Below are 27,157 nucleotides of genomic sequence, written 5' to 3' on the forward strand. Positions count from 1 at the left end.
GAATGTTCTTGTTTTTGTGAAAATGTTGCTGGCTGAATTCTAGGCTTATAGCTATGCTAGCTATCAATACTCTTATACAAATGTTTGTTTTGCTATGGTTGAAAAGCATATTTTGAAAATCTGAGATGACAGTGTTGTTAACAAAAGTCTAAGCTTGAGAGCAAATATATTTATTTCATTTCATTTGCGATTTTCATGAATAGTTAACGTTGCGTTATGCTAATGAGCTTGAGGCTATAAATAGGATCCCGGATCCGGGATTGCTCGACGCAAGAAGTTAATAAATCTGTGCACATAATTTGAGAGGAACACGCTTTTTGTGCAGAAAGAACATTTCTGGGATTTTTCAGCTCATGAAACCAACACTTTACATGCTGCGTTTATATTTTTTGTTCAGTGTACTTTGAAACAAAGAAAGTCAGAACTCAAAAGCCAAATCAAAATAATTTATTTTTTGTGACATTTCATACAGTTTGAGAATTGTGTCTCAAACACTTAATTGATCCATTGCCATATTTCGTTGCCACCTCAAACCAAAAAAATAAAAATGCCAAGCATGAGAAAAAAGCTATTCCTGCAGATTTCCACAAGCCTGTCTCCCTCAATGTCATTACCATATGCTTCTAAAATGATTTCACATTACTTAAACAGTAAGATTTATTTGTATTTTTTTTTTTAAACAAGTGCATTTATTTCATTACACTAGATCACTAGCTGCTCAAAACTTATGAAATTGAAAAAAAAAAAAAAGCCTCGTGATTGTTTAAATCATTTAGAACTACATTACTAAACCCCAAGTCAATGCATCAAGTATTTCTCTCAGTTGAAATTTCAAACAATATGTCAAATGCGTGATTCTTTGCCAATGCGAGTTCACACACAACTTTGGGGAAACCAGCCTACCAAGATTGGAAAAAGCGTTGCACAGTACAATTAAAATAAATAAAATGTAAAAAGCAAATAACGTCCAGTAAGTCCAAACTGCAAATACCCAAGTAAAATTTCGGTCTTCGTTTTAATCAAATTGGAAAACAGCAAACTCACCCTAAAAAGCACAACATCTGCAGTGGTGGACAGATACCAGTCTGACAAATGCCAGCCTCCCCTTCTCTGGAAGTTCAGCACTAGAACAAATACATTCTCCCACACACAACTCAAGTGAAGGGTTAATAATGTGATATAGCATAGGCAACTACACCTCTACAGGTCTAATGTTCAGTTTAACTGGGACAAAGTTTCCCCAAAGGACTACATTACCTAGCCAACTATTCAACTCTGTGCGTACCAAATGGCACCCTATTACCTATATAATGCACAACATTTGACCAGGGCCCTGGTCAAAATTAGTACACTTTATAGGTAATAGGATGCCACTTGGGACGCTTCCAAAGCTTTTACTCTACCAAGTCAACTAGGATCGTAGGCAGCTGGCACATAGCACATAGAAATGGTCTGATATCGTTTAACCCCTTTACTTCGCTGCCAAATCTATTATATAAGCTAGCTAAATCACTCTCAGCTAACAGCATTCAGCCTACTTCTGAATGATATTGCTATACCATCATTTATTTATATTTACAATACACAGAATGTGTTGCTAAACCTGAATATCCTGCATTGATGTGGAGAAAACAAGATTTTGCCAAGACCATTCCGGTCAACTCTTCAACCTAAGCACAGGCAGTCAGGTTTGACTGCATCGACCTTAGCCTGGTCTCAGATCTGTTCGTGCCCTTGCCAACACCATTGCTGTCATTGTTAAGCCAAACATGACAATTACATAAGGAGTTAGGGCAAGAGAGCCAAAACAGACTGGCACCCAGGCTACAACATATCTATTCCCTAGGTTTCCATAAAAATAGCCTAACTAAACTACAATCCCATTGTGAATAGTAAGTTGTAAACAGAGAGCCTGACTGATTATCAGTATGTATGATCTGAATCCGTTAGAAGACGGGAAATCCAGACAAATCAGGAAATAAAGATAAAAACAGATTAAACAACTTCAAATAAACAGCATTGGACCAGGAGACTGCGATCTGCGAGTCGGACCGCGCATTGCGCTGCTCCTACCCAGAGTGGATTTCAGCTTTAAAAAATATATAATAATAATTCACCCTTCCTTCCGCAAACAAGAGCCTTCCAGCTCTGGGCAAAAACCACCGACATAAAACTGTAGCTTGATTGTTACCGATAATTTTGTTGACCTTTATACAGATAACATAGTTGAGACAATAATTACCAAGCCTCAAATTATATATTTTATTTTCAATGAAATAACAGAGGATCATCTCTAACGGCCTAATTTCAGGTCATCGATTCCGATTCTAGAATGTTAGAATCACAATGAGTTGCTTGTTCATTCCATGAGAATCAGTGCAACAGCACACTGAACTGAAGCACTCTGTCCCAATCTGTTTGCTTAGCAGCAGTCAATGCATTAACAGACATCTTAATTAATCAACCCAGCTTATCTACAGTCATTCATCCTTGCCAAACCTACGCCCAGAAGAAAAAAATAATAATAACATGTCTCGTCGTCACTGCGTTGTTAGTGATATCTTTGTATGTGTACACGACATGTATGCATGTATGTTCTTTTCTTTAGTGCATATGTTTCTTGTTGACCAACATCTATTCTTTAAAATCAAAAATGGTAGAGGGCCTTAATACAGAGCCCAAATGTCCCACCTCTCCTCAGTTAGAGAAGAAAATGAAACGGCCTCCAAAGAAAGCACATTGATTTTAAAATCACTGATTTTAAATTCTGTGAATACATTTGTTTACGAGGCCTAATTGAGATCTTTTTCCTTTTTAAAAATCACTGTGAAAGTTCACACTTCTTACGCAGTTTCTTTTTTACCCTACTTTCTCCTGGATGTCCCCAGGCTTCCATTTTCATTTCATTGTCATTTCACAAAGCTTTTTTTCCTTTCTTTGGGACAATGCTCCAGGAGGCAGACAGGAGGCGGCTACCATTAAGATTGTTGCTTTTATATGCATTTCATTTTTTATATATTTATATCCACGTATATATTTCATACTTTTTTGTTTGTTTTCGTTATTCATACCGGAAGTTTTACTTTGGCGATACCGGGGGGATGTTCTGCTCTTTGCCGGTGTGTCGGGGGCCTCCTTGGGGGGAGCTGCGGCAGGCTGGTTGGGGGCCCCGTCTCTGTTCACGGAACTTGAGGCCCCCGTAGCCTCCCTGTCTGGAGGGCCCATTGCTGCGGTAGTAGCCTCCATCCCTGGAGTCCCGGTCTCGATGATCACGGGGACGGGCCTCCTTGCACTCCCAGCCACCATCCCTATCCTGGGCTTTGTCCAGCCGGTCTCCCCTTGGGCGGTCGCCCGAGCTGGTGGTAGAGCTGGAGCTTGGCTCCTCTACCTTATTGACGCGCAGCTCACGCAGAGGCTGGGCTAGCGTGGAAGGGGAGGCTGAGGCTGGGGGGGCCGGAGGGGGGGCTCGCTGGCACACCTCGGCATAGCTAAGCTTACGGGGCTCCTGAACAAGAGCCAGAAAAAAGGAACAATGAGTCCAGAGGAGCAGATGTAGATCTAAGAGTTCAGGTAGAGAATGGAAACCAAATACGTTTCATAAAATTAAGAAGCAATCCCAATGTAAAACAAAGCAATCATCTCTAAATGGCTAGATTAGAGGTACAGGATTATCTTTGGTGCCTCACCACTGATGCAGGGGTAGCGGTGGTGGCTGGGGTGCTGGGTGTAGCCGGAGTGGAGGACACTGTGTTGGGTTGAGGCTTGGGGCCAGGCATAGCTGGCTGTGTGGAGGGGACTCCGGGTGGGTTGGCTGCACAGGGAGCAGGTGTGGGTGGGGTTACTTTGGGGGCTGGGGCCTCTGCTACCCTCTCCACCTTCTCCCACTTCTTCTCCTGATGGGGTACACTACAGAAGAACAAAAAGCAGGAAGGAAAGGAAAGCCCCATTTGACCCAAAGTTAGTTTAAATGCCATTATAACTGAGGCAGACCTTTGTATGCTTCTTTGAGCTCTATTTATTGACGATTCTAGTCAATTCAGCACAACTTTATTGGCAGATCACTAATTAACAAGGCAAGTCTCTAGAATTAATCTGACATTAGCTTTACAGCTCATTGACTTGATGCTAGCCAGTGATCTAGCAATTTCGTTTAAAGATTGGAGGAGCAGAATTTCCAGCTAACATACAAAAATGTATGCACTCACTAATGTAAAGCACTCTGTTTATATTTTATTTAGCAGACGCTCTTATCCAGACTAACTTCTTTTGGATTAGGGGGCAGTATTTTGACATCCGGATGAAAAGCGTGCCCAAATTAAACTGTCTGCTACTCAGGCCCAGAAGCTAGGATATGCATATAAATTGGTAGATTTGGATAGAAAAGAAAAGTTTCTAAAACTGTTAAAATAATGTCTGAGTATAACATAACTGAAACGGCAGGTGAAACCAGAGGGCATATCACCCCCCCAAAAAATTATCCTACCAATGATTTCAATGGCTGGCACTTTTATAGTACGGCGAAATCGTGCCCGATTGCAGTTCCTAGGGCTTCCACTAGATGTCAAGCCTTTAGAAAGAGTTTCAGTCTGGGTTCAGGAAAAGTTTGACAGAAATTGTATTTTTTCTAGATGGCTCCCATTTTGGCTGTAGTGTTTCCAAGTGCATGAATGAGAGCGTGTTCTTTGGTATTTTTCTCCAGTAAAGACAATGATTCTCCGTCTTAAATTTTAACGTTTATTTGAGTATTAGGGTACCTAAGGTTTGATTATAAATGTTGATTGACTTGTTTGGATAAATTCTTTGGTAACCTTTGCGATTAATTTTGTATGCATTTTGAAGGAGGGAAACCGAGTGGATTATTGACTAAAGAGTGCCAGCTAAACTGAGTTTTTATGGATATAAAGGACATTATCAAACAATACCATTTGTGATGTATCTGGGACCTTTTGGAGTGCCAACAGAAGAAGATCTTCAAAGGTAAGGCATATATTATATCACCATTTCTGATTTTCGTGTCGCAAATCCCTTGTTGAAAATGGTTTGCTACGCATGTGTGTGCTGGGCGCTGCCCTCAGATAATCGCATGGTTTGCTTTCGCAGTAAAGCCTTTTTGAAATCTGACACGGTAGCTGGATTAACAACAAATTAAGCTTTATTTTGATGTATTGCACTTGTGATTTCATGAAAGTTTAATATTTATAGTAATTTAAATTTGGCGCTCTGCAATTTCACCGGAAGTTGTCGAATGGGACACTAGCATTCCACTGATCCGCAAGAAGTTAAGTCTCTATACACAAAGAGTGATATTACACTCTAACCCTCTGAAAAAACATGTACAGACTTCAGCCTATTTTCCCTTACCTGGGGGCAGGTACATGGATGGGGGTTCCGTGGGGGAGTACAGCAGGTTTGGCTGCAAGCTGAGCAAGATTAGAGACACACACTGCCTCCTCATGTCCTGGGGCTGGGGTCGGGGCTGGGACTGGTCCGGCACCCACTTCCTTGCTGGATTCCTTGTTTGCTTGTTCCGGCGTCTGTAGAGAGAGTAAGGAAAGACTGAAGTCAGCATATGAGCAAAAAAAACAACACCCAAAACTAACTTGAGATCTGCATGTAAAACTCCAGTTTGTGGTTTACGCAAAAGTCTGAGTTGATCATATGCATCTCAAGTTAGGATTCTGCCCAAAATGAAGTGATAGGAGTGTGGTAGTTAACCATAGGGATCCTGTCTTAACCTTGTCTCTGTTCAGTCCTCGCACCACGTCTGACATCCTGTTCTCCAGTAGGGGCTCTCCCTGTGTACTGGCTACACAGCCCGGCAGCGGGGGGAAGTTAGTAGCGGCCAGGTCAAACTTAGGGACCGGCTCCTTTACCTCAGCCAGGGGTATGGGCCTCTGGGGGGGAAAACAAAGAGAACATTTACATTTTGCACCATACAAACTCAAAATGTACATAATAACAAAATAAGCTTAAACAAACAAAAAGACATGCAAACCAGAAAAAAAAGGCAAGATAGTTGCGTTGAAAACCGGTTTGGTCCAGATTAAATCTATTATGCAAAAGCCAACTAAATACATATAGTAACTGTCATTCGTCTTGCAACAGTACCGTAATCCGCTCATCCTCTCTCCTCCTTCTTGTGCCTCTGTATGTAGTCCTTCTGCAATCGAGGACAGAAAAGGTTTTTAAAAGTGGTTCAGAAACTAGTACACAAGTGTTCTGTTAACTGACTTAACATTCTCCATCAGACCTTCAGATCTCATAATCTTAGCGCTCATCGGGACAGGTGTGGAGGATCATAGCTTAGGGGAGAGGGGGAGCGTAGGTAGAGGATGAGGAGGAGAGAAGGGAAAAGACCCAAAGCCAGTCACACTCCACAGCCTGCTTTCCCCTCATGCGCATCAAGTTGTCATCACTAGGTCTGATGAGATGACCTGGAAGAATTCACCACTTCAAAAACAGAATGTCATTGTTCCATTAGGAGGATAATACCATCCCTGAGGACCTCACTGTGTTCTGTCATAATACTGGATCGAGATAAAAAAAAATATGTAACTTTCACCCCTTTTTTGTGATATCCAAATTGGTATTTACAGTCCTGTCCCGTCACTGCAGGTCCCCTATGGACTCAGAAGAGGTGAAGGTCGAAAGCCACGCGTCCTCCGAAACACGACCCTGCCAAGCTGCACTGCTTCTTGACACACTGCTTGCTTAACCCAGAAGCACCAAAGTGTCGGAGGAAACACCGTCCAGCTGGCAACCAAAGTCAGCTTGCAAGCGTCTGGCCCGCCACAAGGAGTTGCTAGATCGAGATGGAACAAGGAAATCCCGGCCGGCCATACCCTTACATAACCCAGACGATGCTGGGCCAAATGTGTGTTCCAGTCACGGCCGGCTGTGACCCAGCCTGGGATCGAACATGCGTCTGTAGTGACGCCTCAAGTGTTGCGATGCAGTGCCTTAAACTGCTGCGCCAAATCGGGAGGCCCCCCGAGAGACCTTTATGAATAAAAAAAAAGTTCTTAAGTATCAGGCTCACCTTCCGCGTCCAGCCATGCTGCCGTCATCGTTGAGGTCCGAGGAGGTGGAGATGAGGGGGAAGGCTGAGGTCAGGTCTGGAGGTGTCTGGGTCTGCAGAGGTCCAGGGCCAGTGGTGGGGGGCTGGGGACTCCTCATGCCAGTCAAGCTCTCCAGGAGAACAGGAGCCACTTCGCCTGGTCTCCCCACCTGGGGCTTCACGTGTGCCCTAATAAATACGACCCAGGGTTACAGAGGCTAATCTTGGCACAACTGGGACGTGGTGGGGATACAAATAGCATGCAGCAGCTAGGCCTACATTTGATGATATATACGCCAACATGCAACTGATGTGCGAAGAAAACTAGAAGACAAATGTCGGCTGAAATTAACTTTGCAAGAGTATTACTAACACCGCACCACCCTTTCAATTCATGCATTTGTTTTTTCAAGCCCATGCTTAAAAGAACTTCAGATATCAATCTTTGAAGTTGTCGGGACAGGTGCGGAGATTCAGGGTTTCGGCGGGAGAGGAGTGGTTAGGGGTGAGCACAGGAGGAGAAACAGAGACCCATTCCCTCCAAAGACTGGTTTCCCTCTATGCACATCAATGTGTCATCAGGTCCAACCAGTGTCAGGGTTATACATGACACAAGAGTACAAAAGAATAAGCCAATCATTACGTCTGCCCACTACTGATCTTAAGAAATACATGCATTTGTTAATGGTGGACGCATTTCTCAATTTAAAAAAATACACTGCAAAGTTAACGTGGGAATTCGTACCAATTCGCCAGCTAAAATAAGGTTATTTCTTATTCAGGTTGAAATGGCAGTTTGCAAAGGAAAAGTTATCAGTCAATCATTTTTGGCTGACCAAATCTCTATTCCACATTACAGTAGCTAGCCGTCTTATTTAATACAGTCATCATATGAAACAGATTAGGTAACAGGAATTTCCCTCACCTCTTAGTAAAGGACATTTGGTAGCATGACTACATTAGCAAAGTACAGCTGTACTACGGAAACATTTATAATGAAACTAAGAGATGAATAAATAAAATGGATGGTTAGTAAGGATGAGAGAAACGGTTAAATGACAAAATGGAGAGCTCGCTAGATCACTGTGGATAGGAGCCAAGTCATTGTTAGAACTGTTATCTGAGCTATAGCCTATACAACTATTAACCAGTGGTGTCAAGTAAAAAAATATTTTAAAGTACTACTTAGTAAAGTACAGATATCCCAATAAACTACCGATTTATATTTTTGCCAACTTTCACTTCACTACATACCTAAAGACAATGTGCTTTTTCATTCATATACAAAAGCAATCATTACATTCTTACAGGAAAAATGGTCCAATTCACACACTTATCAAGAGAACATCCATGCTGCCTCTGATCTGGAGGAATCACTAAACAAACGCTTCATTTGTAAATATTACAAATGCACACCGGCTTGCTGTGCAATTAAACTGAACTTCTTTACTTCAAATCAAAATGTTAACTCACAAAACTCACTCATCCAATCCTCACAGCTCCGTTCACATACAACGTGCCGGATACATTCTTAAACAGTGTTCAATACTCAAGTGAGCTACGACACCACATTACTGAACACAACAGTAAATTGTTGGAGTATTGGAGTGTGCCCCTGGCTATCCATAAATAAATACATTTTGCCATCTGGTTTGCTTAATATAAGGAATTTGAAATGGTTTATACCTTTACTTTTGATACTTAATCTTGAAACTCTGGGGGCAGTATTTCATTTTTGGATGAAAAACATTCCCGTTTTAAACAAGATATTTTGTCACGAAAAGATGCTCGACTATGCATATAATTGACAGCTTTGGAAAGAAAACACTCTGACGTTTCCAAAAATGCAAAGATATTGTCTGAGTGCCCCAGAACTAATGCTACAGGCAAAACCAAGATGAAATTTCAAACAGGAAATGGCCCAGATTTTGAGGGCGCTGTGTTCCAATCTCTCCTTATATGGCTGTGATTGCGCCAGGAATGAGCCTACACTTTCTGTCGTTTCCCCAAGGTGTCTGCAGCATTGTGACGTATTTGTAGGCATATCACTGGAAGATTGACCATAAGAGACTACATTTACCAGGTGTCCACCTGGTGTCCTCCGTCGAAATTATTGCGTAATCTCCAGCTGCATGCACGTTTCCATTTGGTTCAGAAGAGAAAGTCAACTGACACGAATGATCATCGATAGATGTGAAAAACACCTTGAGTATTGATTCTAAACAACGTTTGCCATGTTTGTCGATATTATGGAGTTAATTTGGAAAAAGGTTTGGCGTTGTAATGACTGAATTTTCGGGGGTTTTCTTAGCCAAACGTGATGAACAAAACGGAGCGATTTCTCCTCCACAAATAATCTTTTTGGAAAAACTGAACATTTGCTATCTAACTGAGAGTCTCATTGAAAACATCCGAAGTTCTTCAAAGGTAAATGATTTTATTTGAATGCTTTTCTTGTTTTTGTGAAAATGTTGCCTGCTGAATGCTAGGCTTAATGCTATGCTAGCTATCAATACTCTTACAAATGCTTGTGTAGCTATGGTTGAAAAGCATTTTTTGAAAATCTGAGATGACAGTGTTGTTAACCAAAGGCTAAGCTTGTGAGCCAATATATTTATTTCATTTCATTTGCGATTTTCATGAATAGTTAATAGCTATAATTACGCTCCCGGATACGGGATTGCTCGTCGCAACAGGTGAGGTACATTTTTGCAATGCCATTTTCTTTTGACACAAGTATATTTAAAACCAAATACTTAAGACTTTTACTCAAGTACTATTTTACTAGGTGTCTCACTTTAACTTGAGTAATTTTCTATTATGCCATCTTTTCTTTCACACCAATTATTAACTCTTCTAAACATCTTGCAAACAGAAGCTGTCAAATGACTTAACAAATCCTATATGTCATTGTTAAAAGTATTAACTGAACTGTTATGTACTGGCTGTCAGAGCTAAGACTAGTTATATATTTAGTCATTTGGCTGTAGACTAGTATAGTAAGACATGGGATAATGCTCAACTGTTCAATCAAAAATGACGTAGCATATTTAGCAGACGTTATTGCGGGTGTAGCGAAATGCTTGTGTTCCTAGCTCCAACAGTGTAGTAGTACCTAAACTGTTAAAAACAGCTATGAACTCACAAAGCTGTCAGTGCTATTGCAAGAGATGGGGAAGCGATGAAGCTGTTATACAGTAGAATGGCTGTACCTGAAGGCATTTATTACATTCTTTCTTGAATAGAGGGGTACACTGCAGGGACAGACAGTAAGAGAACAGGTGGTGAATTCAAAACCGTACCCTGGACTGGTTCATTCAATAAGACTCATACACTATTAATATGGAAATGCCAAATCTGTGGTTTTATGTAAGGATATATGCCATTAGGCTACGGCCACAGAGACGCATGTGCAAGAAATACTTCGTATTTGCATTCATCAATATCCTGATTTTGTCAGTCAAAGGTTCAATCCAAGTAAACCATTTTCCCAACAAGCTGCATTAGTAAAAAGGCGAGACTATTGTGCATTTTTAAATGGATAATCTCAAATTGAAAAACCACTGGTTCAAGCCATTATTTCCAGACAATTTCTGTGCGGCTGTAGCCTTATTCTACGAAGAAGGAAAAAAATGGCGTATTTACCAATTTTACTATTGTTTATCCACAAACTGGCATGTACAGGTTTAAAGAATTTTCACCCACAGAAAGGCAACTTGAAACCACTCACGGCACTTCAGAGAGAAAACAAGATCAACGTACCGGTTTCGGTTATAGGGCCGAGTCATATTAAGGGAGTTGTTGCCAGTTTTGTAGTGTCCAGTAGAACTGAATCCATTCACAAAGCCACTGTTGGGAAATGGTGCCTGGAGATGTGGGAAAAGGAGGAAGAATACTTCATTGTCAATATTCTTAAACTGAATTTTTCCTTTTTGTATGATCAGCCCAACCCGGAGACACACACACAGCGGGATTGGAAGCACATGGTCAGTCGCAGTGTAGTGCAGGAGAGTTAGTCATTACACAAGTTTCCACCTTACAAATCACATGTATACAGGTCACTGTTGAACAAGAAATATCAATAATATTTTGTTATTCTCAATTTCATTAACCTTTTTGGGATAGAGGGCAGCATTTATTGTCGAACTGGGATTCCTGGGAGTGCCTTCTGATGAAGATCAAAGATAAGTGAATATTTATGGTGTTGTTTCTAACTTTGTTGACTCCAAAATGGCGGATATTCCTCTGGCCGTTTTGGGTTCTGAGCGCCGTTCTCAGATGATGCTTTTTCTGTACAGTTTTTGAAATCTGACACAGCGGTCGCATTAAGGAGAAGTCTAATCATTAATTCTGTGAATAACACTTGTATCTTTTATCAATGTTTATTATGAGTATTTCTGCAAAATCACCAGATGTTTTGGAATCAAAACATTACTGCACGTAAGGTGCCAATGTAAACTGAGATTTTTGGATATAAATATGCACATTATCTTACAAAACATACATGTATTGTGTAACATGACGTTCTATGAGTGTCATCTGATGAAGATCAAAGGTTAGTGATTCATTTCATCAATATTTCTGCTTTTTGTGACTCCTTGTCTGGAAAAATGTTTTTTTTTTTCAACTTGGCTATGACCAAACATAATCATATGCTGTGCTTATGCTGTAAAGCATTTTTTGAATCGGACACGATGGGTAGATAAACATCTTGTTAATCTTAAATTTGCTGTATTAGACTTGTTAATGTGTGAAGGTTACATATTTCTAAAAAGTATTTTTGAATTCCGCACACTGGCTTTTCAGCGGAATGTTGTCGAGGGGTTCCGCTAGCCCTAGAAAGGTTAATAGGAAGACATATCTTCTCTCCTGTAGGATTTTCTCAATAAGACTACCCGAATGAAATTAGTTGACACAATTTACGAGGATAAAGTTTATAGTCTGCTGAAACTTCCCAAATAATTTGAATATTATACATTTATACCACAATTAACACCATAAAGATAGTATATTGAGTGTTGATGTTCACCAGAGGAGTCTCAAAGTAGGGTGTAGGAGAGGGTGTCCAGGTCTGTGGTACGATGCCGTAGAGAGGGTACTGCTGCTGAGGGCTGTACACGTGCTGCATGTACAGGTTAGGGTTGTACTGGGACTGGGTCTGGGCAGCGTACATGCTGCTGTCCATGCTACGGTAGCCATTCTTAGCAAAGAACGTGTTGATGGCTTTTATCCTCGCCTGGAAGTTAGAAAAATCAAATCAATTTTTTTTTTTTTTACTTGTAAAATGAACCAAAATGTGAAAATGTGTCTTTGGCTTCACAATATGATTGTGAAAGGAAGAGAGATTAATAAAGGGAAGTGAGTCTTAAATTACAAGTGATTGATTGTGTTATGTAACTCACCATGATAGGTTTTCCCTGAAATGTTTTCACCTCTTCTCTTAGATATCTGTGTGCCTGAACAGAAAAAGACAACAGACATGCAGAAATTCCATAGGTTTCTCAACAAAACTGGGACTGATAAATGCTTATACCAATTAGAAGCCTGAATACTACTTTATACGCCAATCGGATCCAGCTTACCTGTTGAGCATCAGTGTCAGATTGGAATGTGATGTACCAGTTGTTGTTGTGCGCAAACTCCACACTAATCACTTTTGGACAGTTGTCATTTTTAAAGAGAGACTCCACTTCCTGAGGGGAACAAAAAAAATAAAAATAATAGTATGCGAGTTGTTGCTCAAATATAGCAAATGTGCCAGCATTTTTACTTAGGAGTACTACTAGCAATTCACCTTGTCATTTACAATAACACTGGCTACAAATAGTTGTAACATGATTGCATATTGGTTATAAAGTGTGTGTGTGTGTGTGTGTGTGTGCGCGCGCGCGTTGGGGGGGGGGGGTTAAATTGTATTTTAGTTGTAAGAGTAATGTAACCACGGCAGTAACATGGTAATATATTGGTTTTAACACGGTCGTCTGACCTCTACAGGTGTTGTCTCAGGAACCTCCCTCAGGATGATGATGCAGCGTTTGTGATTAGGACGCACTTTCTCTCCTTTCTCATCCACTTGTACCATTGGAGAGGCTGAGAACAAGAACACACATCCGGGTCACAAATTACATCACTATCCATCTACATTACCAGTCAAAAGTTTGGATGCCTACTGATTCCAGGATTTTACTTTATTTTTGACTGTTATCTACATTGTAGAAGACAGCAACACTATGTACACACATGGACTCATGAAGTAACCAAAACAAGTGTTAAATTAAAATATTTTATGTTTGAGATTCTCCCAAGTAGCCACCCTTTGCCTTGATGACACACTCTTGGCATTCTCTCAATCAGCTTAGTAGTCACCTGGAATGCATTTCAATTAAATTAACTGACCCTCATGAGGACCACCAAAGGAAAGGAAGACCCAGAGTTACCTCTGCCGCAGAGGATAAGTTCATTAAAGTTCCCAGCCTCAAAAAATTGCAGCCCAAATAGAGTTCAACAGACACATCTCAACATCAACTGTTCAGAGGAGACTGTGTGAATCAGGCCTTCATGGTCAAACCGCCATGTCTTTGTGAGATGCAGAGTAGGTGAACGGATGCTCTCCGCATGTGTGGTTCCCACAGTGAACCATGGAGGAGGTGTGATGTGTGTGAGTGCTTTGCTGGTGACACTGTCAGTGATTTATTTTGAATTCAAGGCACACTTAACCAGCATGGCTACCACAGCATTCTGCAGTGAAATGCAATCCCATCTGGTTTGCGCTAAGTGGGACTATGATTTATTTTTCAACAGGACAATGACCCAACACACCTCCTGGCTGTGAAAGGCCTATTTGACCAAGAAGGAGAGTGATGGAGTGCTGCATCAGATGACCTGGCCTCTACAATCACCTGACCTCAACCCAATTGAAATGGTTTGGGATGAGTTAGACTGCAGAGTGAAGGAAAACAAGCCAAACAAGAGCTCAGCATTTGTGGGAGCTCCTTCAAGACTGTTGGGAAAGCATTCCACAAGAGTGTGCAAAGATGTCATCAAGGCAAAGGGTGGCTACTTTGAGGAATCTAAAAATATATTTTGACTTGTTTAACACTTTTTTGGTTACTACATGATTCTATATGTGCAAATTCACAGTTGATGTCTTCACTATTATTCTACAATATAGAAAACAGTAAAAATAAATAAAAACCCTGGAATGAGTTGGTGTGCAAACTTCTGGTACTGAACATACAGTAACTATAATTGTATGGGTTATACCACTCCATTGTCCAAAAAGTATTGCCATTGGTGCGTAACATTTAAAAAAATGTAAAATAATAATCAATACCATTCAATCACAAGTCCACTTGTTCCTAGACTGGTCACAGAGCTGTTTGTGCCGTCCCACATTGACCATAGGAGTTGGCAAGAAAACACAAACAGATTTGGGACCAGGGTACATAGTTCCACAAAAGTAGCAAAAATGACAAATAAAACAACGGTATAGTTCCTTACATCGGAGTATGTCTAGAATGAGCTCCATGTCAGTAGTGAGGGCCTTGATGCTCTCCATGCTGGCAATGGTCCATATGGGGACAAACTGGTCACTGTCCATCTGGGACATCAGGTACAGGTCCTTGGACAGGTTCTCCCTAGACATCAAATGAGGTTATTATCATAAAACATACTTGGCTATCAAAAATTCACATTTATCCTAAATAATTAACTTACTATATAATCTAATAGACAAAGCCCCATCAGACTACGGGTCATTCAGTAAGGCATAGTGTAGCAAAATATTTGCAACTACAAAACAAATGTTTTTTTATTGGACAAGTTCAGGTACTATCTCCCAGTTACAAACATGGGAACAATTACACTCACCTAGAGGAAGAAGACCTAACCTAGAACATGTGTACTAACCTTGAGAAGCAGAACTCCAGCTCTTTCTTGAGGGAGTCTCTCAGGTTCTCTGATGAGAGGGGTCTTTCCTCTGTCAGCTTTGTCTCCCCTGAAAACCAACATGTGTTTCATTAGCATGTACTAAGGTAGGTCAGAAAACTCCATGAGGTCCGAAAAGACATCCGGAAGAGGTCTGCAGCAATAATGCATATGTAAAAGTGTTATAATTTGTCAGTGAGAAACATGCAGCTTTGTGGCTATGATTGACTAATCTTAACCATCGTTATTGTATATGGTGCATTATGAGTAGTGTAGTTTAGTTAATTGTGCTACATACCTGATGTGCCGGTAGTGGTCTCAGTGGGGGTGAAGCCCAGGTCTGGGGGATCCATGCCGTTCACAGTGATCTCAGCTGTGGATGCTACCGAGGAGCTGCTATCCTCCAGGATAGTGAAACCAACAGTGTACGGTTTACAACCGGGGGAGGACACAGACTCGGAATAACCTGGATGGGAGAGAGGGTACATCACGGTGCCATTTATTGTTCAATTCTTCAGTTAATAGGATGTGTGATAATTGTAAGAACCTATTAGTAGCCTATTCGAAATTCCACTGCCGAAATGTCTGCACTTAAATAGAAACAGTGCAACAGGGGTCATCATTTATTGTTAAAACTCTTAACTTTGTGATAAATTGTAACATATAGATTTTGTAAACTAATTTGGATATTGTGACTGGCTATGTCTGTTGCTGTTGTGCCACTGCACCCTCTTGGCCCCACAGTTTTATAAAGAGAGTTCTCAATAACAATAGGCCTACAGATTTCAGTATATGTGGCATTGATGTCATGTATAGTACAGCATAGGTTGTGGTATATTCCTTCTATTGTCAGCCATAATAGCCCATCAGAGACAAGGGTTATTTCATTGATGTGGTGGATAAGATGAGCTTTCCTTACAATGTAAATGCACTTTGAGCATCTGGAAATGTGTTATGAAATATATTATACATAGCCAATCAATGATTATAAATGACACCCGATGTACCCTCTCTCCCATCCAGGTTATTCCGAGTCTGTGTCCTCCCCCGGTTGTAAACCGTACACTGTTGGGTATGGTGCTAGATATGTATGAAACCAAAAACATGTATGCACTCACTTCACTCTAAGGTGCATTGGCTAAAAAAGTCTGCTCAACGGCATACATTATAATATGTTGTTAAGTGTCGTTTCTCACCCTCAGTGACATCAGCCGGGGGCCACTGTGCTCCGTCAGGAGGGACCTCAGCGGGGGCCACAGACACCTGCCACACCTTGGCATTGGGGTTCAGACCGGCGCCCTTGGAGGTGACCTTGGAACAGGGGGAGAGGAAATGCACTTAAAAGTACAGTATCATACACTTCAGGGTTGAAAAACAATAACATTTGGATTTTTTTATGCAACGTCAGTTTACTTTCTAAACAGACAATCAAAATGGAATTAATCCCAATCCTGACATACTTCTATTGTCTCCGTTTTTCATGCTGCCTGAGGAACACTCAAGTCGAAATGCGTTGCAGTAACGCGTCCTGATGTATTGTCACTAGGCTGATCTGCTCTATGAATTTCTGTAAATTATTTGCAAATAGTTCACTAAAATTGGTGCCGTCATACTGGCCACTGTCTTTATTTCTTGCCATGTCAAATACATTGCAATTTTCTTGCCCATCCTAAAACAAGGGATTATACTCAGCATAACATTTGTATTTTGATTGTGCACACAACCACTCAAAAGACAAAAGAAATATACTTGTCTGAGCTTCTTAACACTAGGTAGACTTGTTTTTGGTAAGGGTTTCCCAGACTCAGTCCCGGAGCAGTGCTCCACATTTTTCTCCCAGTTTATTTTTGAATCTTTAAAACTGCCCTGTGCACTTCATTTTCCTGTGATTTAGAGATGGATATATCTATCTTCACACTGAAAAGGCCACTTGAAATGTGAGCCTGTTGTGGTGGTGAATGAATTTTGGCCTGCTGTAAATTAGTTTATCCACCATTAAGATAGTCCCCAAACCTCTCTCAATAACATATTGTTTTCAGTTTCCCCTCCACACTCACAGTCCGAGCAAATGTATTGCTTGAAAAATGCAGTGGTGTAAAGTACTTTAGTAGTTTTTGGGGATATCTGTACTTCACTACTTATATTGCCAACTTTTACTTCACTACATTCCTAAAGAAAATATACTTTACACGCCATACATTTTCCATGACACCCAAAAGAACTTGTTACATTTTGAATGGCTAGCAGGACAAGACAATTGTCAAATTCACGCACTTATCTAGACGATATCCCTGGTCATCCCTACTGCCTCTGATCTGTCTGACTCACTAAACACAAATACTTTGTAAATATGTATGTGTGTTGGAGCTGCGTGTACGTGTGCTGTTCTACGTAAATAAATAAAAAACATGAAAATGGTGCCGCCTGGTTTGCTTAATATAAGGAATTTGAAATGATTTATACGTTTCCGTTTGATACTAAATATATTTTAGCAGTTGTAGCAATTGTATTTTATTTTGATACTTGAGTATATTTAAAACCATTTTTTTTAATTATTATTACTTATACTCACTTGACTCACTTTAACTTGAGTCATTTTCTATTAAGGTATTTTTACTGTTACTCAAGTATGACAATTGGGTACTTTTCCACCACTAGAAAAATGACACTGCTAAGAAGCCATTTGTTTCCATTTGACCATTTTAATTTAAAATATTCACAGCAAGGTACAGAAATTATTTGATATTGAGATAAAGGTCCAATGCAGAAGTTAAGTGTTCATGTAAATACCATGTAATGTGAACATGAACTGTAATTACCCTGTAATAGCATTGGATAATCCCCTAATGTAAATCTGAGAAATGTTAAACGTATTCAGGAGAAATATTTAACAAAAAATATATTACATCAATCTTGATACAAATATATCAAACGCCTCGAGGATGTATTAAATTTGTTTCCATATGAGCACAACATCCACACAAAACCGAAACCAGAAAGATTCATAAACAAGTAATTAACTAAACTATTGGGAACCAAATTGAATTCGTGGTCGATTTTTACATTTTATTTTCAGAACAACCATTGATCGATAAACCACTATGACCAAGAAAGCCAAAGCAAGCCTGGCGCGCTGTCCCCATCCACTAGTAACGTTAGCCATTTTGTGTGTTGTGTTGCCTACATTGTATCAAATAAAGATGCTTACCTCGAGATTAACAATGGTGTTGTACTTTGTGGATAAACGTTTAAAACGCCAAGGATCTTATATTGCGAACAACAGTGAGAAGCAGAACTTGAGTACTTCACAGTAGTTATTGAAAATATTTTTTGAAAATTAAAGACTATCCATAAAGTCGATTGTTTTCGAAAAATCAACATGCGGTTCTCATTCAACTCCACCTATATCCTTAGCAGATGGACCCACATGACATGTATCAGCAGAGAGCGCGCTCTCTTCCGTACACTTGACCGCCAACCCAAACCCATAATCGCTGTTGGTAGGCAACACCGTCAATCTCAAACACAAGCGATACACAATGATATTTTGTTGCTGCTGCTACCGAGCCCTTAACCATTCCTGAGGATACTTGAGGCACGTGCCACTTTCTCTCGCCCCCGCCCCACGTTCTAAAATGTAATATAGGAATTCGGAAATTAGTATTCTTCACAGGAGCATCTCGTCCGGTCGAGGGAGGATCCCCAATCCCCAGTTACATGACACCATTTTAAAAGCGGGTGTGGATGGGCTTTAGAGGCTTGGCACTAATCCAAAAAGGTGTAGCTAGCGCTACATTTTAGTAATTCTGCAGACTTACTTATCCAGAGGACTAACAGAAGCAATTATGGTTAAGTGCCTTGCTCAAAGGCACACCGAAGGATTTTTCACCTTGTCGGCTTGGTTACTGGCCCAATGCTCTTAACTGCTAGGCTACATGCGCCCAAGAGCTGTCATTTACATTGACTGGATATGACAGACAAAATATGTCCAATTTAGTTTGTCAGTTACATGTGTCATTAAAGCAACAATGCCACAAATAAAAACAATACTGTGAAAACAGATATATACTACGGCCCATAGCTTGACATAAACTACAGCATAAATCAGTAAATAGTTAGCTAATGAATGCCAATGCCAGCCACGTACTTAAACATTGTTACATACATATGAAGCATTTGATATTGGTCGTCATATTGTTTCACCTTTGAGTCCACAGAGCTAGCTTTAGATAAAATAAGTAAAATCTGCCACATAACGTTACCACTGAGGGGTCGTACCGAGTCACCACCTGCTACGAAATGATCCAACGTGCCTAACTGTTACTCCTGGCAAGAGCAGCTGTCACATCTCAGTATACATTGTCGTTTTAAAATAATTTGATATATTAATCCAGCACACCTTACACGGTGCACAATACGTCTGACAGTCCCTTTGTCTAGCAAGGCAACTCGAATTAATCTGTAGCAACATACTTGCAATGCTAGCTTGCTGCCTGGTTGTATCTCGTTACTGTAGCCCCAGTTTCTATATAGTCATCTGACACCGACTGTGCTGCATAGGCCGGGTATTTGCAACGCATGTTAGCTAGCTAGGTAACGTTGATTCGGCGAATTTGCTTGCTGGTTTGGCTGCATAGTTTGACAGCATCGGTGCGCCTGCCCGCCGTCTCCAATCGATAGTCTACTAAAGAGCATTACCTAGTAATCAATATGCAGTGACAACTGTAAACTCCCGAATTAGCTAGCTAGGCTACTACTGCTAGTTAGGTTAGCAAATTAAATGGCTGCCAAAGTAGATTGCTGAACTAAGCTTCAGATAACCCTTGGCTAGATAGTGAGCCAGCTAACGTTAGCTGAGTTACTCAAGATTATTCTGTTGGCAAAATAAGATAATGGAAAATATTGTTTGCAACGGTGATTTACCCTAGCAAACCAAATGTGTGGGCTATTGAACGACAGCAAATAAATAATTCAGCCAAACATATGGCAACATACCGAGCTAACGTTAACTATAAATAATCTCAACTAAGTTATCGATATGAATCGGATTGGTAGTTAGCAGAAATCATTGCAAATGTAGGTAATATTATCGGCCTCAAGAGCCTATGACTGAGGCATGATGACCCTATTTGGAAAGGCAGTGGCAGGCAACAAATCATGGTGGTAGGAATGGGACTTAGGAGGAGATGGGGATGGTGTGTTGTGTGTAGGCTAGGCGACGTTAGCTTAGCTAGTTGGGAAGAGTAGAGGCCGCTACTCACCATGCCGCCTGACCCTCCCCCGATCCCAAGTGGTGTGTCGTCCACCACACAGGTCTTCGGTCCCGGATCACCCTCCTCCTGCAGCAGCCGCGGCTCTCCGCCCTGGTCCGAACTCATCGGCCGCTCCTGGCTCACGTCTCCCCCGTCGTTTTCCTCCCAACCCCCCGGTCTGCTTGCCACCCCTAGTCTCTCAAAATACTGGTTTTACTGTCTACAATCAGTCTGCTTATCTCGTGCTAGAATTTTTTTGCCAACACCTAAAGCTAACTAAATAGGCAGGGTTAGCAAGTAAGCTATCCTACTTAGCTAGCTAGCCGGGTTGAATCAACGTGTATGAACCAAACTCGCACGACAATATACTACAGACGAAAACTATGCCAGATCATGAACCTACTTTTACCACCTTTGTCACTACTGTTTCTTCCCACACATTTTTACATGCGTCAAAGGCGAATTCTTACCCGGGCAACCGAAGCGGACACTAGGGACACGCACCCTGCACGCACCTTTCTAAGAGCAGGCAGAAGCAGACATTAGTGAAGTCCGCCACCGTCCCAACTCACATTGCGAGTTAGAAATGACCTTAGGAACTTTCGTGGTACTTTCCGTTTCCGGTTGACAAACTTAAAAACAAACAGCTTGGTCAGACAGGGATGTCTTAAAAAAAAAATAAAAAAAAAAAAGCTGTCCCTTTATTGTACAATAATTTCGTACGTTTGATCCAAGAAGGGCAATTACTTACCAATGCAACTGGGGTGCAGTTTTTGATAATTATTTGCTAAGAATAGCGTTTCTTAACCAGGGCTCCAACATTGGCCATGGAGAGCTAACGTTACACGTTCGCCCCAACGGTAATCTAGCGCATCTGGTTCTAATAATTAGTCTAGTGTGTTGGTCTTATAGTTGGGTGAATTTTGAGACCAAATATCCAGAGGAAAATATTGTTTACCTGTCTTTTTAGGGTGCTTGAACTGAAGTTGAAATGTCTATCACCTGGCACTTGTGCAAAACCATGTAAAATACCTTCTGACTACTGTTAGTATGCATGCTTGTGTTGGCCTACACAAGTTTGCTAATGACCGAATGGCACGAGCACAAGATAGAAGTACATGCACGCAATGCATATTAACAGAAGTCAGCAGGTGTTTACATGGGTGGCAAGGCAATGAAGAGACCTCGAGATGACCCATAATCAACAATAGAATCAGGATTATCGCCTTTATATCGTGTGAGTGAAAGGAAGTCACTCTGATGAAGTTCAACTTCAGTGGACAGAACTTTTAGTCGAGCCAAACGGCATGTGGTCGAAGATGACGGATGAGAGTGAGTCAGATCCTTGAAGAATGCACTTTATATTGGGTTATGGCTGGGTCATGCCGCCGGGGAACTTGGAGGTACAGTGGAAAAAGATGATAAAGAAAGCAGATGTTGAGTTTGAATCCGATGAAGCGAGCAATAACAAGGGATATGGTGTGTTGAGGAAGATTGGTGTTAAGTACAGAGTGAGCTGTACTCCAGACCGAGTTCTGGAGGTGAAATGGAAGAGAATGAGGGAGAATTACCAGAGGTGGTAGGTGTGGGGAAGATATTGGAGCCTAAGCTTCGCTCAAATGGATAAAGATGAATTTGGTCCAGTGGGAGTGACATTTTTGGGGAAAGTTTTTGTCAGACCCATATGTGATTTCAGGGTGGGTGGGGAAAGGAGTTGGGTGCAGTTGAATCGGTGAAGGTAACCTGAAGTTGTCTTGTGACCAAGAGGGGGCGGACGCTCCACACCACACAAATGGGGAAAAGAGATGTTACTTGCTTTGCTCCCAAGAATAGGGCACCAATGAAAGGAATGATTACTGGGGTAGAGGTGAAGATGGAGCAGTGGAAAATTCCTGGTGTCAAGCGTGGTGAAACAGATGAGGCACTCTATTTCAAATATTATTTATCACATGCTTCGTAGACAACAGGTGTTGACTAACAGTGAAATGGTTCATTACAGGTCCATTTTCAACAATGCATAGTTAAGGATAAGACAAATAAAATAAAACATTGAAAAAATGAAACAGTGAATAACAAATAAAAATATTATGGCTATATATAGGGAGTAGAAAACAACATGGCTATATACAGGTAGTACCGGTGCCGAGTCTATGTGCTGTACATAGGAATGTCCCCTTTTCAGGACCCTGTCTTTCAAAGATAATTCTTAAAAATCCAAGTAACTTCACAGATATTCATTGTAAAGGGTTTAAACACTGTTTCTAAGGGATAGGCATCCCGTCAATGGGGCAGTTGTAAATCATGCAGCGATGTGGAAATGTTGTTAAGACACTAACAGCTTACAGAAGTCAGGCAATTAAGGTCACAGTTATGAAAACTTAGGACACTAAAGGAGGCCTTTCTACTGACTCTGAAAAACACCAAAAGAAAGACGCCCAGCGTCCCTGCTCATCTGCGTGAACGTGCCTTAGGCATGCTGCAAGGAGGCATGTGGCCAGGGCAATAAAATGCAATATCCGTACTGTGAGACGCCTAAGACAGCGGTACAGGGAGATAGGACGGACAGCTTATCGTCCTCACAGTGGCAGACCACGTGTAACACCTGCACAGGATTGGTAAATTTGAACATCACACCTGCGGGACAGGTGCAGGATGGCAACAACAACTGCCTTGAGTTACACCAGGAAAGCACAATCCCTCCATCAGTGCTCAGACTGTGCGCAATTGGCGGAGATAGGCTGGAATGAGGGCTTGTAGGCCTGTTGTAAGGTGGCAGGTCCTCACCAGACGTCCCCGGCAACAACGTCGCCTATAGGCACAAACCCACCGTTGTTGGACCAGACAGGACAGGCAAAAAGTGCTCTTTACTGATGAGTCGCGGTTTTGTCTCATCAGGGGTGATGGTCAGATTCGCGTTTATCGTCGAAGGAATGAGCTTTACACCGAGGCCTATACTCTAGAGCGGGATCGATTTGGAGGTGGAGGGTCCGTCATGGTCTGGGGCAGTGTGTCACAGCATCATAGGACTGAGCTTGTCGTCATTACAGGCAATCTCAACGCTGTGCTTTACAGGAAAGACATCCTCCTCCCTCATGTGGCATCCTTCCTGCAGGCTCATCCTGACATGACCCTCCAGCATGACAATGCCACCAGCCATACTGACCTGTTGGATCGGAGGGTGAGGGCTAGGGCCATTCCCCCAGAAATGTCTGGGAACTTGCAGGTGTCTTGGTGGAAAAGTGGTGTAACATCTCACAGCAAGAACTGGCAAATCTGGTGCAGTCCATGAGGAGGAGACGCACTGCAGTACTTTAATGCAGCTGGTGGCCACACCAGATACTGACTGTTAATTTTGGCCCCCACTTTGTTCAGGGACACATTATTCCATTTATGTTAGTCACATGTCTGTGGAACTTGTTCCGTTTATGTCTCAAGTTGTTGAATCTTGTTATGTTCATACAAATATTTACCCATGTTAAGTTTGCTGAAAATAAACGCAGTTGACAGTGAGAGGACGTTTCTTTTTTTGCTGAGTTTAGGTAGGGGTAAAACGACTAATAGCAGTGTATGTAGTGTGTGGCATTAGTATGCATGTTATGTGGGTGTGTGTGTGCTGGGGTGTTAGTGCAGGTATGCATGAGTGTATGGTTATAGTCCAGTATGTGTGTACAGAGTCAGTGCAAGAGAGTTCGAATAAATAAAATAAGGCAAGTTGCAACATTGAAATACAGAAATAAACACTTTTCCATAAACAATGTCTTCATCATGTTTGATGCACTCTGGAAGTAAACATTTTTGCAGTCCTGTTTATTCGAGATGATATGAATACTGGACAATTTTCTGCAAGTTGCAGCTAGCTAGCTCACAGCTAGCTTGCACTCACCGTGGCACCCAGTACCAAAGCTATCCCTGAGGCCCACCTCCCGGCCTACTCAGCTGTTCACCCGAACCCCACTCATACACGGCTAGAGCCCAATACTCCACTGGATCCTTGCTATTAACTTTGGACCTTGGCACCTGATCACCGCTGCTACCGATTGGCTATAGTGGCTAACGCCACTGCCACGAAGCTAGCACCAGTTAGCCGTGAGGCAGGCGCATCTCCCGGCGAGCAAACTAAATTCTACAATACCTCTTTCGCCATCTGGCTTGGTATCTCTGTCGACACGGCGCCCCGCCGCACCACCACGACTGGTCTGCCGACAAATACTCCATCCACTGTACCTTCAACCGGCCTCCATCGGAGCAGACACTCCTACTAGCCCCGTGCTACTAACTTTAAACTCTGTGTTGCCCGCGTACTAGCGTAGTGGCGGCTTCCCTGTTCCATCTACTGTTGCCCCATGGACACTACGATCACTTGGCTACATAGCTGATGCCTGCTAGACTGTCCATTAATCACAGTACTCCATTCTGTTTATTTATTTTTTATCTGTTGGCCCAGCCGCGAACTCAGGCTCTGTGTGTAGTTAATCCGACCCTCTCTGCCTAGTCATCGCCATTTTACCTACTGTTGTTGTGTTAGCTGATTAGCTGTTGTTGTCTCACCTGTTGTTTTAGCTAGCTCTCCCAATCAACACCTGCGATTACTTTATGCCTCACTGTATGTCTCTCTCAAATGTCAATATGCCTTGTATACTGTAATTCAGGTTAGTTATCATTGTTTTAGTAGGAGCCCCTAGTTCCACTCTTCATACCTCTGATAGCTCCTTTGTCCCACCTCCCACACATGTGGGGACCTCACCCATTTCTACCAGCATGTCCAGAGATACAACCTCTCTTCTCATCACCCAGTGCCTGGGCTTACCTCCGCTGTACCTGCACCCCACCATACCCCTGTCTGCGCATTATGCCCGGAATATATTCTACCACGCCCAGAAATCTGCTCCTTTCATTCTTTGTCCCCAACACGCTAGGCGACCGCACCCTCATCCTACTCCTCTGTTCCGCGGGTGATGTGGAGGTAAACCCAGGCCCTGCATGTCCCCCAGGCACCCTCATTTGTTGACGTCCGTGATCGAAAAAGCCTTGGTTTCATGCATGTAACATCAGAAGCCTCCTCCCTAAGTTTGTTTTACTCACTGCTTTAGCACACTCTGCCAACCCTGATGTCCTTGCCGTGTCTGAATCCTGGCTTAGGAAGGCCACCAAAAATTCAGAGATTTCCATACCCAACTATAACATTTTCCGTCAAGATAGAACTGCCAAAGGGGGAGGAGTTGCAGTCTACTGCAGAGATAGCCTGCAAAGTAATGTCATACTTTCCAGGTCCATACCCAAACAGTTCGAACTTCTAATTTTAAAAATGAATCTCTCCAGAAATAAGTCTCTCACTGTTGCCGCCTGCTACCGACACCCATCAGCTCCCAGCTGTGCCCTGGACACCATTTGTGAATTGATCGTCCCCCATCTAGCTTCATAGTTTGTTCTGTTAGGTGACCTAAACTGGGATATGCTTAACACCCCGGAAGTCCTACAATCTAAGCTAGATGCCCTCAATCTCACACAAATCATCAAGGAACTCACCAGGTACAACCCTAAATCTGTAAACATGGGCACCCTCATAGACATTATCCTGACCAACTGGCCCTCCAAATACACCTCCGCTGTCTTCAATCAGGATCTCAGCGATCACTGCCTCATTGCCTGTATCCGCGGTCAAACGACCACCTCTAATCACTGTCAAACGCTCCCGAAAACACTTCTGCGAGCAGGCCTTTCTAATCGACCTGGCCCGGGTATCCTGGAAGGATATTGACCTCATCCCGTCAGTTGAGGATGCCTGGTCATTCTTTAAAAGTAACTTCCTCACCATCTTAGATAAGCATGCTCCGTTCAAAAAATGCAGAACTAAGAACAGATATAGCCCTTGGTTCACTCCAGACCTGACTGCCCTCGACCAGCACAAAAACATCCTGTGGTGGACTGCAATAGCATCGAATAGTCCCCGCGATATGCAACTGTTCAGGGAAGTCAGGAACCAATATACGCAGTCAGTCAGGAAAGCAAAGGCCAGCTTTTTCAAGCAGAAATTTGCATCCTGTAGCCCTAACTACAAAAAGTTCTGGGACACTGTAAAGTCCATGGAGAATAAGAGCACCTCCTCCCAGCTGCCCACTGCACTGAGGCTAGGTAACACGGTCACCACCGATAAATCCATGATAATCGAAAACTTCAACAAGCATTTCTCAATGGCTGGCCATGCCTTCCTCCTGGCTACACCAACCTCGGCCCCCCCCCCCCTCACCCAAGCCTCCCCTCTTCTCCTTTACCCAAGTCCAGACAGCAGATGTTCTGAAAGAGCTGCAAAACCTGGACCCATACAAATCAGCTGGGCGTGACAATCTGGACCCTCTATTTCTGAAACTATCCGCCGCCATTGTCGCAACCCCTATTACCAGCCTGTTCAACCTCTCTTTCGTATCGTCTGAGATCCCCAAGGATTGGAAAGCTGCCGCAGTCATCCCCCTCTTCAAAGAGGGAGACACCCTGGACCCAAACTGTTACAGACCTATATCCATCCTGCCCCTATATCCATCCTGCCCCCTAAGGTCTTTGAAAGCCAAGTCAACAAACAGATCACTGACCATCTCGAATCCCACCGTACCTTCTTCGCTGTGCAATTTGGTTTCCGAGCCGGTCACGGGTGCACCTCAGGCACGCTCAAGGTACTAAACGATATCATAACCGCCATCGATAAAAGACAGTACTGTGCAGCCGTCTTCATCGACCTGGCCAAAGCTTTCGACCCTGTCAATCATCATATTCTTATTGGCAGACGCAGTAGCCTCGGCTTTTCTAATGACTGCCTTGCCTGGTTCACCAACTACTTTGCACACAGAGTTCAGTGTGTCAAATCGGAGGGTATGTTGTCCGGTCCTCTGGCAGTCTCTATGGGTGTGCCACAGGGTTCAATTCTAGG

The 27,157-nt window shown here is 42.3% G+C and overlaps 1 protein-coding gene across 2 annotated transcripts; it reads right to left on the bottom strand.

Annotated features, from left to right (window-relative positions):
* Positions 1 to 432: 432 nt before the first annotated feature.
* Positions 433 to 21,374, bottom strand: larp4aa (La ribonucleoprotein 4Aa). Of its 2 annotated transcripts, XM_064957676.1 has the most exons (17): positions 20,245 to 21,374; positions 16,180 to 16,294; positions 15,282 to 15,449; positions 14,966 to 15,053; positions 14,558 to 14,694; positions 13,044 to 13,147; positions 12,640 to 12,750; positions 12,460 to 12,513; positions 12,087 to 12,293; positions 10,820 to 10,923; positions 10,270 to 10,311; positions 7,040 to 7,246; positions 6,109 to 6,160; positions 5,736 to 5,894; positions 5,362 to 5,534; positions 3,687 to 3,906; positions 433 to 3,505 (listed from the first exon to the last, which is right to left on the bottom strand). In XM_064957676.1, exons 1-17 carry the CDS (start codon positions 20,359 to 20,361, stop codon positions 3,080 to 3,082), a joined length of 2,484 nt encoding a protein of 827 aa, XP_064813748.1. In that variant the 5' UTR covers positions 20,362 to 21,374; the 3' UTR covers positions 433 to 3,079. The 2 variants fall into 2 exon arrangements, with proteins under 2 accessions (XP_064813748.1, XP_064813749.1); XM_064957677.1 differs by lacking the exon at positions 10,270 to 10,311 and having other exon boundaries at positions 20,245 to 21,372.
* Positions 21,375 to 27,157: the final 5,783 nt, after the last annotated feature.

Source organism: Oncorhynchus masou, chromosome 33, assembly GCF_036934945.1.
Source record: "Oncorhynchus masou masou isolate Uvic2021 chromosome 33, UVic_Omas_1.1, whole genome shotgun sequence".
NCBI lineage: Eukaryota > Metazoa > Chordata > Actinopteri > Salmoniformes > Salmonidae > Oncorhynchus > Oncorhynchus masou.